Source organism: Podarcis vaucheri, assembly GCF_965113315.1.
Source record: "Podarcis vaucheri genome assembly, chromosome: 4".
Lineage (NCBI taxonomy): Eukaryota > Metazoa > Chordata > Lepidosauria > Squamata > Lacertidae > Podarcis > Podarcis vaucheri.
In genome coordinates this window covers 54,514,864-54,530,496 of record NC_138762.1, presented here as the reverse complement: position 1 = coordinate 54,530,496, position 15,633 = coordinate 54,514,864, and the positions used below count along the sequence as shown (strand labels likewise).

The following is a 15,633-nucleotide window of genomic DNA, read 5'->3' as shown; positions in this document are numbered from 1 at the left end:
AATACTACTAGTGATGTAATACAAAATGCAAAACCATGTGCCCAGATAACAAGGAAAACAAATGTGGGCCACCTCACTCCGCTAACAGCAGCATTTATATGTGGCAATCTAATGCTTCTAGAAACATATAGAGCTCCACTTTGGAGAGTTTAGGCAAACATTTGAGAAACCATGATAAACGAAAAGCACACAGCAGTACTAGGTGAGCCTCTAAGTTACCACTGTGTTCTTAAAATATAAACAACTACGGTTGCCGGACAGAGAAAAAACAGGCACTGGTGCAGGAAAGCGTATCACTGAAGACCAGAGTTGACAAAAGTAGCAAAAAAATTCTTCAAAAGTAGCAGAAAGTCAGATGGCATAAGCCATTCACGCTGACACCACTAGACTCCAAGAAATCCCCGCTATGAATCTCTTTCGATCGTAACACCGGATAAGCTTCGGAAGTAGAAACACTTGTCAGAGAAAAAACAAAAACAAACTAATGCTATTCTAACTTAGTGTGCAGAATTGATATTTTTTTTTTTTTTTGGCATTCTAATTTAAGATTTCTAGGTTCGGTGGGCCCCCTAGAGCGTGCGCGCCCTCGTGCACCGCTCACTTCATATGGCAGCAACCAGCGAAAAAGCCTCTATGGCAGGACAGGGGAACCTGTTGCGCTTCTCCCGAGGCAGCCGCTGGAGTCCGAAGACATCGGGCGGGGACGACACAAGGAGAAGGACAAAGAGGGAGCTGGGATGGCGGCTGCATCTGAAGAAGCAGAAGGGGCCGCTGTCGGTTTCGGTCTCTTGGTCCCTGGACTGCGAAGGACTCCTTTCAGCGGCTTCCTCTGAAGTTCCCTAAGCGGCCTAAAGCGGAACCTTCATCTCGTTTGCCCGTTTCCCGGGGGAAGAACAGCGGCCGGACCGCTTCCGGCTGCCGCGGATTGCAGCGAGGGAAAGCCGGGCTTCCATCCCTGGTCGCGGTTGCTCCTGGTCATGGGCGCCAAGCGCAAAAGCCCGGCTTCGGCCAAGCGGCAGGAGAAGGAGAAGCCGCCGCCGCCCAAGCGGGCCCGCGGTAACGAGGCAGCGGAGCTCACCGGGACCCAGTTCAAGTCCACGTTGCGCGACCCCAGCGCCGCCATGAAGGGTGAGGGCTGCTTTCCCCACGTGTTCGCCACATCGGTTGCTTGTCCTCCGCCACTCCTTTCCCCAACAGCTTCTCCCCGACCCCTGGGGGCCAGAGCACTGCGAATCCGCGTCTGGGCAATGGCCAAGCAGCTATCCTTGGGCAATAGCGTAGCCTGCCCTTCCTCCACCACCACCGCCCCCCGGATTCCCCCCCCCCTTGCTGCTGATTTATATAGCCGAGTACTGCTTCGCCACCCCAGTGAGTTGCATTGCTCAGTTTTCCACCAAAATTGGATGTTTGCTAATTAACTTTAACTGCTCCGTCGAGGAAGATGCAGGTCGCAGAGATCATCCCCCCCCCCGCGCAACGCTTGTCCATCAGAATAGCCCTTTTTGAAAGAAAAGAGCAGCAATCTGCATAGTTGTAAGGGATTAGTTATTTCAAACACAGTTTTTTCTCCATTTACGCAGTTAGTTCAAGTGCTTCCCTTGTTGCAAGTTCTTATTGCACAAGGGATTGCGGATTCATTAAAGGCAACAGAGCCTAGGACTTGCCGATCAGCTGATCGGCGGTTTGAATCCCTGTGACGCTCACCCGTTGCTCGGTCCCAGCTCCTGCCAACCTAGCAGTTCGAAAGCACATCAAAGTGCAAGTAGATAAATAGGTACCGCTCCAGCGGGAAGGTAAACAGCGTTTCTGTGTGCTGCTGTGGTTCGCCAGAAGTGGCTTAGTCATGCTGGCCACATGACCCGGAAGCTGTACGGGCTGCCTTGGCCAATAAAGCAAGATGAGCACCGCAACCCCAGAGTCGGTTACGACTGGACCTAATGGTCAGGGGTCCCTTTACCTTTACCTTTTACCTTAAAGACTCAGCACATTTATTATGGGATGATCTAGTAGTGCCTGCTTCATCACATGCATGAAATGTAATCCTCTGTTAGTATGTATATACAGTAGGGTCTAAAATGGTAAACGTAAACGTTTGAGTTAAATGGCAATGTAATTTACCCAAGTAATAGACCCCTAGCTCACTGCTCCAACTTCGTTACAGTGCAATATTACAAATTTATTTTCCACTTAGTTACTGTTGCACCATTTGTTTGTCAGTCTGCACCTGTGTTCTGTTCCCAGAGTTTGCATTGGCAAGGTATTAATGCCAGCAGTTTGTTGGTGGTGGTTTCTAGGTACATAGGAAGCTGCCTTCTTTAGCTGGTTGATCTAACTCAGTATTGGCTATACTGAATGGCAGCATCTCTCAAGGATTTCGGGCAAGTGTTGAATAAGTCCTTGATTTGTTCCAGGTTTGGAAACATTCATATCGAGAGCGAAATCATTACCATCAGCAGAACACTATGATGTTGTAGAGGGATACATAAAAGTTTCTGTCGAGTGTGCAGAAATTTTAAAACTTCTGGATGGCGAAAGGCGGCCTGAAAGTGAGGTCAGTATTTCGTTTGTTGCATTTAGCATTCTATGATGAGTTGTGTATACAGTGAACAAGTACTGATTGGTAACATAAAGCAATAAGGAATAAACTTTCCACTGGAACCTTCACAAAGTTAAATTAACGTTTGTTGTTTGTCACGTATTTCACACATTGAAACAATTAAAATGATAATATTATTTGTTCTCACAATAAGTCTGTGAAATATTTCCTTCATATTTTCATATTGTAGGATTTGTAGTCCTGTACGTTTGTGATGTGCACTTTGAAATTGTGCATTGGCTGTAAGCATTTTGTTACACTATAGGACTGGAGTGTTGGCTTGGAAATTTTGACTTACTATTACAGAAATTGTTTCCTTGAAGACCTTGTTTAGCAAAGATAGGGTCCACAATTCATTTGCAATATTTCTTTGCTTTCTTTTTTGTATTCTGATTTAGAGATTGCCATTATAGGAGGGAACAGTGGATCTAGGCACTTGCTATGTGTTTACATTTAGAAGCTTCCTTTGTTGTTAGATGTTATACTTTATTTAGGATGATGACTTCTCAAGTTGTTCTACTAATATTTGCTGCTTTCCCCACCTACCCACCCACCCCAATAAACAAAGCATAATAAAGTATTTAAATGTTGCAGATGCTGCTCATCTTTCAAGCTCTAGAAAGCATTTTGCTGCGAACAGCGAGTGATTTGTCCCACTTCAGTGTGGTAGGGATGAACATAGTAAAGAAGCTGATCAATAGCTACATGAGATTAATCTATGCTGCTCTGTATTCTGAGAGTCACAGGTAAGTTTATTGCAAACCAAAGGACAAATATAACTGTCTAAAACCTGAATGAAACAATATTTCCATTGATCAGGATCATGCCACTTTAATCCTGAGAACAGATCTTGGAACGGTACACAAAGTACTCTTTATACTTGATTTAGGAGAATACTTTAATTTGCCATGACCTTCCTCTCCTTTCTTTTTGCTTCCATGCTCATATACAGTATTTATTTATTTGACACTTCTACTCCGCCAGCATAAATTCAAAGCATAATTACAAAAATGTGGTGGCACATTTTTTAAAAATTCAAAATATAAAGTGCAGCATCCATTACAGAGTGCAGGGGTCCACTATGAAAAGAGACTCATCAACAGGAAGAAAAGTATAAAAATAACAGTTACTCACATCAACTGCAGGTGTTTAAAAGCTGTAGGTAGGGCCTGGCCATACTCATGGATATTAACATAAGTGACAAAATAATACCAAATTAAAATAAACTTACTTCTTTTATGTACTCTGTGAGTCAGTTTTTCTAATAATGCAATATCCTACACTTTTGTATACCAGAATTCTCTCTCCAGAATCTTGCAATAGTTAGTCTAGTAAGTGACCAGTTCCCTGCTATATGGAACAGATTCTTGCTCTGTAAAGAGGTTTACAAGGGCTAATTGTGGGGGTGGCATTATTTTGCCTTTTACATTGAGTGCATTCTTACAAACCACAGTACTCAAAAACAGCTAAACTTGTGGATATTCCCACCATAAATGGAGATATGTTCCCATATCTTGACATTCTCTCCTGCACTTTGGCAAGGAATCTGGAACCATATTTCTAATAAGCGAGCTGTTACAAATACCGAAAGATCAGGCAAGGATGGCCCAAGACATTTTTGTTTCCTGAGGTACAAAATTCAAATGGTGCAACATTTATATTATTATGTTTTATTATTATAAAACCACACTAGCACACTTTAGTTACTGAAATCTTTTTCCTCAAATCTTCTGCTGAGGTGGACTGCTTCAGCCAAAATTGCTAGTTTTTAGGTTTTATGGTTTTCAGTTACAAACTTCAGAAAAGTAAAGGAAAAGCTACAGCAATGAATTTCAAACAAAAAAACAAAAGGGGAGGAAAATTGGGTTAGATGCTTATTGGTAAGTGTTTTCAGGCAAACACTTCAGTCTGGGATGTGCCTCAGCATTTCTAATGATAGGGCAGCCTTGGGACCATAATTTAACAGGGTTTAGCCTGGTAGAGTTATTCATAAAGAAGTGGCCTATATAATTTTCAGTCATTCATCTTAAAAGTGATGAAACAAAAAATATAGAGCATTGTATCCAGCAAAGTTTCCCATTGCCACAAGGATGTTGGCTTCCACAATGGGAATTCCTCTCTCCCCTCCACAAATCTGCCGTCTAGTGGTGACGTGCTAGGTATCTGCAGTGTGGTGTAGTGGTTAAGAGCGATAGACTCGTAATCTGGGGAACCAGGTTCGCGTCTCCACTCCTCCACATGCAGCTGCTGGGTGACCTTGGGCTAGTCACACTTCTCTGCAGTCTCTCAGGCTCACTCACCTCACAGAATGTTTGTTGTGGGGGAGGAAGGGAAAAGAGAATATTAGCCGCTTTGAGACTCCTTTGGGTAGTGATAAAGCGGGATATCAAATCCAAACTCCTCCTCCTCTTCTTTTTCTTCTTAGCTGACATAATTCAAACCTGCCTATTTTTATTTCAAAGGTGTCAGTTCTTAATTTTCCATTGACTGGTTTGCCTATGTAATGTTCCTTCTCCTGTGTTGCTTATACAGACTGTCTCGCCAGTGCCTCATCTTGCTATCTGCAATGGTGTCACAGGGGCCGGATGCTGCAAGGGATGTCTACAGCCACTTTGATTTCAATAATAAATTCCTTCCTAGTTTAGTGAAGAGGAGAGATTATAAGGTAAGAGGAGGAAATATGCAGTGAGTGTAAGTGATGGCTTAACCGTATTTGTTTTTTGTGGTGTGAAAAGTAAAGCTAGAATTGGGGGTGGGGATACCTAAGTCTCTTTCTATATCATGTGCAGAGCATCATTGATGTGGATTGTTTTATTGCTTCAACTGTCACTGATCCACAGGGGAAACATATTTTGATTCTTGATTTACTTAGGCTTTTTAAAAAATGTGTATATACGTGATTTTACTACCTCATTTTTCTGTGGGGGGGGAGCTTTTGTATGAAATGGCACCTATGTTTTGTTTTTGTTTTTTTTTATAAAATTTTTATTGGGTTTTCACATTTTATATAGACAAAAACAAAAACACAAGAAACAAATAAACACATAAACAAAGAAAGAGAAAAAAAAAGAAAACAACAACAAACATATATACTTTCCCGAAAATATTATTTCCTAACCCTGGTCATTGACTTCCCCCTACCCCCTCCCTTGCATCCCCATTTCCAAATTTATGTCAGCAAATTGGCATTTCCCTGTCCTAATATTAGTCCTTTTATAAAAACAAACAAAATTAATTTTTTCTAAGTTGGACCTCAATTCCCTTCCAACGATTTCCCATTTTGTCTTGAATAATGATCTTTTTAACCAAATCCCATAATCATGAGTGTTGTTAGAACTTAATTTTTCCCTCCCTCCCATCCCCGGTTTGCGTCCCTTCCCAAAGCATGTCCAAAATAACAGTTCTTAGCCCGGGTTCCTCACGTCCGAGGCCCTCCAGTCTCTTTCAGTCCCTCTCCGCCGGTCTTGTTGGTAACCCTTTATGCCAGTCGTCACATCTCGAAAGAGTTCTTTCACCATCAGTCCAAAGTCTCTTCCCATATTTGCAAACAGCTGCTGAAGAGTTTCCACAAGGCATGAATCTTGAAGGTAATCAAAGTCAGAGTCTATGTGGAGGCCCCAATTATATTTCTTTATTTTAAGTTCCTTAATTTCATAAACTCCCAGGGCCTCCACTTTCGTCTTCTGCATCTTTCGTAGATTTATAGTAGATTTACTCCAATAGTCTCCTTGTTTGTATTCCACAGGCGTCAGCTTCTGCTCAATATTTTCCCACATCACTTCTTCTCTTTCTTGTTTTGTCTTCTCCTCTGCTTTTATTATCATTTCTGGTTCAGCTGTGGATTCTTTCTCATTGAGGTCCTCTTTAAATTCAGCAGGACTACTTGTTTCAGAAGTCAAGGTCATCAATTGTTCACTCATAGCCGTAGTCTGCTCTTGTAAGATTCCAACCAAATAAAACATCCTTTCGATTTCTCCCAGTATCTTTCCATCCACAGCCATTGTAATTCCACAGAATTCCCTCTAGAGGGAATCTGGTTACTTAGTATTCTTTTCCCCAACAGTCCTCTGTCTTGTTATTGTTTCTTTATTTCCAACAATTTTAGATCAATTGTAACTCTTTTTAATCCAGAGGTAACTTAGGTAGCAATTTTCCACTATTAACAGTCCGTTTGACAGCTTTGACAGCTGTCAAACTCTGCGCTTCTTAAACCAGCTCCAAAGCAGGACGCTCCCGGGCCCGGGAGGGGGGTTGTTTACAGCAGAACATAAAACATCCAACACTCCTCTCTCCTGCTCAAAATTTCCAAATCTTGGAAGTTACTGTCTTTTTTAGAACTCACCCTTTACAGGGTAGGCACTCCAGCTTAGTTCTTTTTTCGTTGCTCTAGATCGTCTGCAAGGTAGGGGGTGCGGACTTCCTTTTAGCACATCCCCCGATCGTCTCAAATTCAGTGGATAAATTTCTTAAAAGCCAAGTCCAAATTACTCACGGGTTGTTTTTTCAGCCAAATTTCAAGGAAGGAAGTCAGCGCTCTCCGGTCATGGCTCGCGGCTTCGCTCAGCAGAGGTAGCGATGGACTCTCAGTGCCGCGCCACCCCCCGTATCCCCTCCGCAGCCTTTAAAAAGGCTCTTCGCGAATCAGGGGGGGCACTTAAGGCACCCGCCGAGTCTTCAGTCCGCAGGCATTCCGCGCCTGCGGTTTTAAGGGTCCCCGTGTCGCCGGCACGGCAAAGACCCGTCCCCTGCTGAGCCGATTCCCTCCGGAGCTCGGAGGGAATCCGCCATTCCCAGATCGCGTCAACCCCGGAAGTCCAATGGCACCTATGTTTTGTATGACATGGATGTAACTGTTATGTCCCCACCCCTTTACACAAATGCCTTCTTGCATAAAAAAGAAGTAGCAAAGTCATCCTGTGAGAATTTCACAGCAAGCAAGCTCATATGCACACAAACACAGACCATAATGTGTGATTCAAGCTGTGGATTCCTTCCAGAGTTTAGTAAAACCACATTGTACAGTTCTCCTAGAATTTTGCTACTGCAAAATGCAGGTGTGCATGGAAGTGTTTGTCTGCTATTCCGCTCCAGAAAGCTGCTGATAAAAACGGACATCAAGAAGATGTGTTAGCTTCCCATGTACAATGGAACCTTGGAAGCCGAACACCTGTAAACTTAGAACGCTTCGGCTCACGAACAATAAAAAACCGGAAGTGATTGTTCTGGTTTTCGAATGATTTTCAGAAGCCAAAAGTCCGGCACGGCTTCCAGTTGGCTGCAGGATGCTCCTACAGCCAATCGGAAGCTGCACCTTGGAAGTTGAATGCTTTCGAAGTCGAACAGACTTCCGGAACGGATTCTGTTCGACTTCCAAGGTACGACTGTATAGGAAGGTTCATTCATTCATATGACTGGTGAACCGCCTCTTCTGTTAATCTTACATTGTTCCAGGTACATAATGCATAAATAATCTTGGGCCCCTGGGATTTTGACTGCTTTTGTTTTATGTAAACATGTGAGGAAACCACAACAGCAGTTGTTGTTATACATATCTAGGCTCTTTTCCAAACCACTGTGGAAGCAGTGACACCACACTGGTAAAGAGGGCCTAAGTTTCTGATGGAGTGCACCTTATGAAATATGATAAACATAGAAATGGTTCTGCTAGTTAAAAGACTGTGAACTGTTTAAAATTGCAATCACTCTTTTAAGTATGTATTAAGTCCTGCATATTACAACTGTTGTAGTGAGTTGGCATTTGGGTTTATAAGTTGCTGCATGTCTCTTAACATTTATTTAGGGCAAGCCTGATGTTCGTATGGCATATATCCAGTATGCTGTTTCTTTTTTAATTGCTGGTGACAACACAATCCTTGTCCACGTTCTGGAGTTAAAAGGTATATTATAAATACTCTTTCTTAAAGGCATTAATATCTCCCTCTTATTTGTGAAGTGAGAGGTCCGTGTTTGGATGTTACGAGTACCTAAATTCATTGGATACAAGCTTTAGGGAGGAACAGTTCACTTTCATTCGCCTGTGAGTTGTATTGCACAAGGCATTTAGCTGCCAAGATACATAATGGGAGACCTTAGCAAAACCTCTGTGCTCTTCACATAGTATCAAGAGAAGAAGACGGAGATTTAAAGAACCCTTTGCTCATGTTTTTGAGTAAGTGGCTGAGTTTAATGAGAGCAAACGAAAGTTAAAAGTGCTTTGCCAGTTTCTTAGCTCTGTTTGGAGAAACTTGAGTCTTTGGATTGGGGACAATGTTATGGGCCAGATTTCCCCTGCTCCCCCGTAGTTGGCTGTAGATGCTGTAGAGTTCAGAATTCAGCTACCCTCTTCCATGGTACAAGTTCATTGTTTATTCTGAGTCCATTCACTTTTGGTTCACCTTGTAGACCAAAGCATTCGGTAACACCAGTGGCAACACTTGATAAAACTGATTTCATTTTAAAAACGCTTCCCATCTTCCAATTATGTTTTTAACATTTTTAAATGGTTTGTAGATTTCATCCCAGATATTTTTCGAACCGGTTTGAAGGAAGATAGAATTTCTACGGTTAGCCTTCTACTTTCCACATTGGCAACTAAGGTATGACCTTGACGTGACTTTATTCTTTGTATCTTCTTTGCTGAAAATAACTCTGTTGTGGTTTTCCAAAGACTCTCCAATTACCAATCCCTTAATGTTTGGCTACAGTTTAGATCTTGTCAGCATTTCTGTTATGAGCTTTTGTTTGATCATAAAATATTCCCTAAGAGTTGGAGCCTATAATTTGCTGAGCTTTTAAACAAACAAGAAAATAGTATTTCAAAGCAACTGTTAGGAAGTTTTAAATCTTTTGTACATCCTGTAAAAATAACCAGATTCTTTTGGCTTCCTTTTGAAACTTCAGTTTCTGGGGGCAAGGGCAGCTGCTGCAGTTTGCTGAAGCAAAAACAACAGTATTATGGCATCTTAAAGACTTAACAAAATCAAGGATTCATTCACTTTTTCATCTTCCACTGTGGTATAAGCAGTCATCTACCAGAAATGCCACTCTGCACTCTTCCTAGGACAAACAGGTTACTCTAAAAATAAAACAAATGTACACAATCTGACATCAGAAAGGGCAATATTTAGAAAATCATGGAAGAACATTTCAGTCTTGCTTAATGACCTTAAACCTGACCATTCTTGAACAAAGAAATTTCAAGGGTAGGCTCTAGCCTGAAAATGCGGAATTATAAATTTATCAAGATAAAAGATTATTTTTTTCAGCCTTGTAGTTGACATTTGTGTATGTATTGTATTTTTTTCTAGGTAGTTCACAATAAAAATATTAGCAAGACCCAGAAAGTGCGTTTTTTTACTGTCGAAGTATTGAACCACATTGCCTCACTCTACCGCTGGAATGGAATTACTGACGTCAGCACAGAAGATGTCGTGGTACAGCAGTTTCTTCTCATCTTTTTCTATTTCACTATTTAACCTCAGCAGAAAGGGTTTTGCCTTTATACTAACCCAAGAAAAAGAGGAAAGCTATATCTGGCCCCATATAGTAAAACAATATTTTGCCTAGGATAAGGATTATTATTGTTGTTGTTCTTGTTATTACCCACCCTGCACCCGCAGGTCTGAGGGGGCCTGGCAGAAATTCAAAATGGGATGGGAGTTGGGAGTTCAAAACATTTGCAGGGCACCAGGTTGGGGAAGGTTAGTATGCACAGCTGAAAAGAAGCAAAGGAAGTGAAGAAGAAAAGTCTTCTCTGATCCTTCCTAAACCAGCTTACGGACATTTAACAGTGTCTTCAGCTTTTTACAGTGTCTCACCATTCACTTTTTTCTCCTCCGAGAATCTGCTGGTTGCTGCTAGGTCTTGGGACTCCATTTTTCATGTCCTACTCATAAATGCCACCCCATTCTGCCCCTCAAATTTGACTTCCCAGCCAGAGGGAATATTGATCTGATTCCCCATTGCTCATCTCCTCTGACTGATGGCAGCCGTCCAGCTTCTCAGGCAGAGCCCTCCCTATCACTTGCTCTCTGATCCTGGATATGTCAGGTACCGCATTTGGGACCTTCTGAAGCATGGAAAGCATGTGCTCTGCCACTGAGCTATGGTCAAATAAACAAATTCTAGTAAACATTGATCTTTCTGCTCTACGCAGGCTACTCAGGATCCTGAAGAGGCAGGAAAGATCCTAGTGAGGAAACTCGTCCATAATTTTTTACTGGATCTCTGTTGTTCTCTGAAACATGGCATTAACTTTTATGATCCAAGCCTTGGCACATCTGGCAGGTAAAGTATCCCAGTTACTCCGGTGGTTGAAAATAGTCCCGTCAGCTATTCTCTGTTTAAATCAAAGATTCTCATTTTCAACAAGACCAACCAAACGTTCAAAAATTGCTTTGTGGTGTATGTGGACTGCAGGTATTCCCCACCGTGGAACTGAGACTTGTCAGGAACCTGAGGGAATGAAGAAAGATAGAATTGGAAGGGCAGCCAGGAAGCTACCCCAAACCCCAGAATGTTTCCTAGTCTATTGCATCAGGGGTGGAAGTGGACTTGGGGTGTAGGACCACAGCCAGTCCCAAACCGTGATTCTGGATGAGGCAGAAACATTGACAATTGTTATGTTGTCTCCTTTTTAAAGGAAGGCCACAGGGTGGAGCCCCAACACTCCACAGCTCCCAAAAGACAAGGCTGAACAAAATACTTCAAGTATTTTTAGTGAGAAGCCTAAACAGAGCTTTAAAAAATATAATGGTTTCCCTTGGGGAGTTGTTGCCATCATATGATATAGGCTGCTTAGCTGAAAGTTCTGTGAAGCATTGGCCGTTGCTTGTGAAAAGATTGGCCCACATGTGCAGTCAGTAGCTGCCTGGAAGAAGGGCCTCTCTGTCATAAGCTTCTTCCTTTATGAACAGTCCTGTGACCCCTTTTGTTGAAGAGAACGGCTTATATGTAGCCCTGCTAGTGAGGTAAAAAGGTAAATAAAAACCACCTAAGAATTTCTTGACTGATTTACTTTGCTTAGCTAGTTTTTGCAGTACCTAGGCTGTCATTCCTCCCATCCCACCTCCTGCTCAAATTCTCAGCTGGTACTGTTTCTTGCAAATGAAATTGAAACAATAATGTGCCAGTTATGTGCTATCTAAAGTGTCTAAATTAGATTACAATTCTGTGATTTCAGTAGCTTAGAGAATTGTTCTGGGTTCTCTCTGTCAAAAGTAAACTGAGCAGAATTTAGAGCCTTATTTACCATCTTGCCTGCACCCAAAGAGCCACTTTACTAATTCCATACACCCAAGGGAGCTTTGTAGGGGTGCTGTTTTGTTTTGTTTTGTTTTGTTTTGTTTTGTTTTGTTTTGTTTTGTTTTGTATGTCTAATAGCAGTTTTTTCTTCTCCATGGCACACCTTTTAAAACTGAGGAATGTTACAAGAGCAGTTTGTGAATCATGTGGGGGGGCAGGGGAGAGTCAAATTCCACTGGGCATGCTCAAGACCCCCTTGCACATGCCTAGAGCAGCTGTTTGGATCCTGGCCACTGTTAGAATTGCTTTCAACTGTATGGTGGCATATGCTGCCATAGTGATTGTTTTTCAAAATCTTTCTTTACTAGAGGAGGGAATTTGGTTCTTCTGCGCTTTCTCGTGAATCTAAAGACTGCTGCAGAAGATGAGATGGTTGCTGATCTTGCGGTGAACATATTCAAAGTGTGCCCAGATTTACTGAACAGATACTTTAAGGAGTCCCAGTATTCTTTTGTTCCCAGGCTAAAATCAGCTTGGCTAGACAATATGAAATTGCTGAGGAAGGTAAGAATTTTATGAAAAGTATACCCTTTGTACATGAAAATAACATTTACCAACTTTTTTGCTGTGTTAGGATCACAGTAAACATCTTTATTTCCCCCCTCTAGTTATATTTGATGGGGGAGTAGCAAAGAGACTCATTTTGGTTAAGGGCCTGTTCATGCATTTCTTACTGTGGAGAAATCCCAACAGTTAGACCTTTGGGTTGGGTTGCTCTTCTCCCACACCTCACCATGTGAGTAAATAATGTCTATCTTTATTATATTTATTTGAACATGATACCTCTCTATTATCTGCCCTCCAGATCTGTCCTTGAAAAGAATCCTAGGGACATATTGTAGTCACACAGTAGAAACGATATTACTTAATAAGAGCATGATACAGAAAGCCCAAGATTTTACTAGGTTGATATTTTGCTGTTGTAACATATGAACAAGTCCTGAGTTTGGAAATGTTTTTGCACAGGAATTAACCACATCTGATCGTATCTGGCTGCCATTTTGTGCCATCTGTGCAGAATCAACATTCAGTGGTACTTTGTGCACTGGAATCTGTACCAAACATGCAAAATCATATTTGATTCAAATACGCAAATTAATATTGGGGTTCATTGCTGCATATAATTCCTAATCGTTTTGAAGTGTTTGTTCTGCCAGTTGTGGAAGATGAAAGAAGGTATAAGGAAGCTCCATTTCTATCCCCTGGGATAGAAATGAGAATACCAGTTCACACCTACTCACATCTAGAACTTTGCCAGGCATTGCCTTTACAACTTCAATACAATTATAAGCCAGAGTGGTTATAAGCCTAGATTCCCAGGATACTGAATTTTGGACTTGGTACCACATTCTATGCTTCTGCAACACTTATGACATGTTTACAGCTCTGACAATAAACAGGAGGCAAGATGGTAATATGTGGGCTAAGTTTGTTCTCGTACCTTTTTTCTGGGCATAATTGCTGTTATCTGCTCTAAGTCTTTTAGAAAGAGTACATTATCAACTCAAAACGGGTGATTAAATAGGAGCCAATATATTATTATCTTCCTCTGTGTTTACTGAGTTCTGTACCAGGGACCCTGAGCTATAAGTTGCCAAAAAGATACTGGCCATCCTTCAAGCTAAAGATCATTTAGCTGGTGTGAGTTGACTTAGCCCTAGGTCTTCCTAGTTATTTATAGAAAATGTGGTGAGGGGTTTTAAAAACTTCTTACTAAAATGCATTAGTGAGAGATAAATACACATCCTTTATTCTTGGTATATCACCTTCATGAATGGGAAAAATGTTTTTGAAAGTAATAGAATATATTAACTAAGAAAATGAGATCAGTGATGGAGAAATTAGATGGCAGGTTTTTTTTTATTTGATTAGAAGGCTTATGAATAGCTTTTCTGTTACTTAGCAACATCCTGATAAAGTGTCTTAAACAGGAGGAATTAATATCGACAACAACAGATAAGCTATGGAAACTAAATGCTTGCCGAGAGAGAGAGAGAGAGTGCACAATATCACTCTCTCTATTTAGGATTATAAGCAACTGATACTCAGAGACTTGCTGCCTCTGTTACTGAAGGTGATGCACAGCCATCGTGGCTAGTAGCTATTGATATCCTTACCCTCCACGAATTTTTGTCTTGAGGTGGCTACAGCAGGAAACGGCTGAAGTTCTCCTAAATCCCTCTTTTGCTGGTGGAAATCTATGCTTTATCAAATGAACAGTCGATGGACACCAGTTGGGTTCATCCCCAAATACCTTTCTCTTCATGAGTCTTTGAAATACCAAAGACTGTTTTATAATATAATAACCTTTGTACATGTCCAGTTGAATTGGCTTTAGGAGCCATGGCCTCATTAGCTCTGTCTTAATAATATGTATTTTCTGTAAAAATTTCAGATCTATGAGGCTCAACCAGAGATTTCTACTGCTTTTAAAACAACAGAGTTTGTTCCTTTTCCAAGATTGCTTTCAATGGTGATGGTAACAACCATTCCAGCCGTCTGCAACAAAGTCATGTTTACCCAAGGATTAAATGTAAGAACTTCTCTTTATAATCCCGAATGGGGAGGTTTTTGGTTCCATGAAGCAATTTTGCTGGCACTATACTTTTTAAAGCTTATCTTCCATGGAAGATTCTAATAGTTGCAAGAACTCAGGGACTGAATTTTCATGTTTTAGGAGTGAGCCTGTGCAAGCCTTGGGCTTGTGAGGAAGATTTTGCTTTGATTTTGACAAACCACAGCTTTGCATTGCGTCTGCCTTCAGACGGACTATGTTAGTAAACATAGCCAGAAAACAAGGGCAATTTCAGTCTGGTTTATGAATCTGGCTCATTAGGATCGTTAATTCTGGTATTACAACTGAACCCTAAATTGTGGTTAATGAAAAATTAAAGTGGAAGCTTCCAACCCTCTTCTCCTCATGGCTGTACAAGAGGAGGGGGAGCACGTGAGCCTTATTTCATCCCAAAGGTCTCTCCTGATGCTGCCACCTTGTCTGGATGGCAAAAATGTTGGCACAAATAGTAAAAAATGGAGTGTCATTGGCAACCCAAGTAGATTCCACCTCTCAGAAATTTCTGTAGCAACATGGAATCCATCAAAGGGAAACAGTTCTTGGTACAAGGCCAGTAAACTTAGCATGGCTCATTTGATACCGTGGCCGAAATATGTGAAATAATTGAAGTAAATCATGATTTTTCAGTGTCTTGTAGCAGTGTGTGGCAACCCCACATTACAATATTATTTGCCTGCTTTTTGATCGTTCTCCAGTGCTTAAAACAGACTGGGGGTCCTCCAGATGTTTTGGACTACAGTTCCCATCAACCCCCAGCCAGCATGGCCATTGATCAGGGAGGCACCAAGTTGAGCTATTGCACCTTTTGTTACCCTTCCAATCTCTCCTTACATCCCCTCTTCAGTAAATGCCTACAAGATCTTGCAGGGAGAACCTTTCCAGTCCAAAGTACCCAGAATGTATTAAACTCTGTCTGGCCACATAATGCTTTGACCCTTTCCAGTCTGCCTGCTTCCTTGGGGCAAGAGCGGCTGCTTGGCTTCCTCTTTACTTTACAGGGCTGCTGTTGGCTTTCATTCTGTGCACACCTACTTGAGTCTCGTTGAATCCAGTGGGACTTACTTGTGCTCTGCCTGGCCCTTTCTCCCTCACTTCCTTCCAGGTAGTGAGTCTGACTCTGCAGAAGCTCTGTGGAGCTGTGCAGATTAAAGGCACAGGT

The 15,633-nt window shown here is 41.7% G+C and overlaps 1 protein-coding gene across 1 annotated transcript in view; it reads left to right on the top strand.

Moving 5' to 3' along the window:
* Positions 1-670: 670 nt before the first annotated feature.
* Positions 671-15,633, top strand: part of URB1 (URB1 ribosome biogenesis homolog) — a 49,507-nt gene continuing 34,544 nt past the window's right edge. The window contains exons 1-10 of the mRNA XM_082220666.1: positions 671-1,128; positions 2,412-2,551; positions 3,191-3,342; positions 5,129-5,261; positions 8,397-8,493; positions 9,107-9,192; positions 9,904-10,029; positions 10,752-10,882; positions 12,208-12,403; positions 14,295-14,432. Coding sequence (XP_082076792.1) covers positions 978-1,128; positions 2,412-2,551; positions 3,191-3,342; positions 5,129-5,261; positions 8,397-8,493; positions 9,107-9,192; positions 9,904-10,029; positions 10,752-10,882; positions 12,208-12,403; positions 14,295-14,432 — 1,350 coding nt within the window. The 5' untranslated portion in view covers positions 671-977. The remainder of the gene's footprint in view (positions 1,129-2,411; positions 2,552-3,190; positions 3,343-5,128; positions 5,262-8,396; positions 8,494-9,106; positions 9,193-9,903; positions 10,030-10,751; positions 10,883-12,207; positions 12,404-14,294; positions 14,433-15,633) is intronic.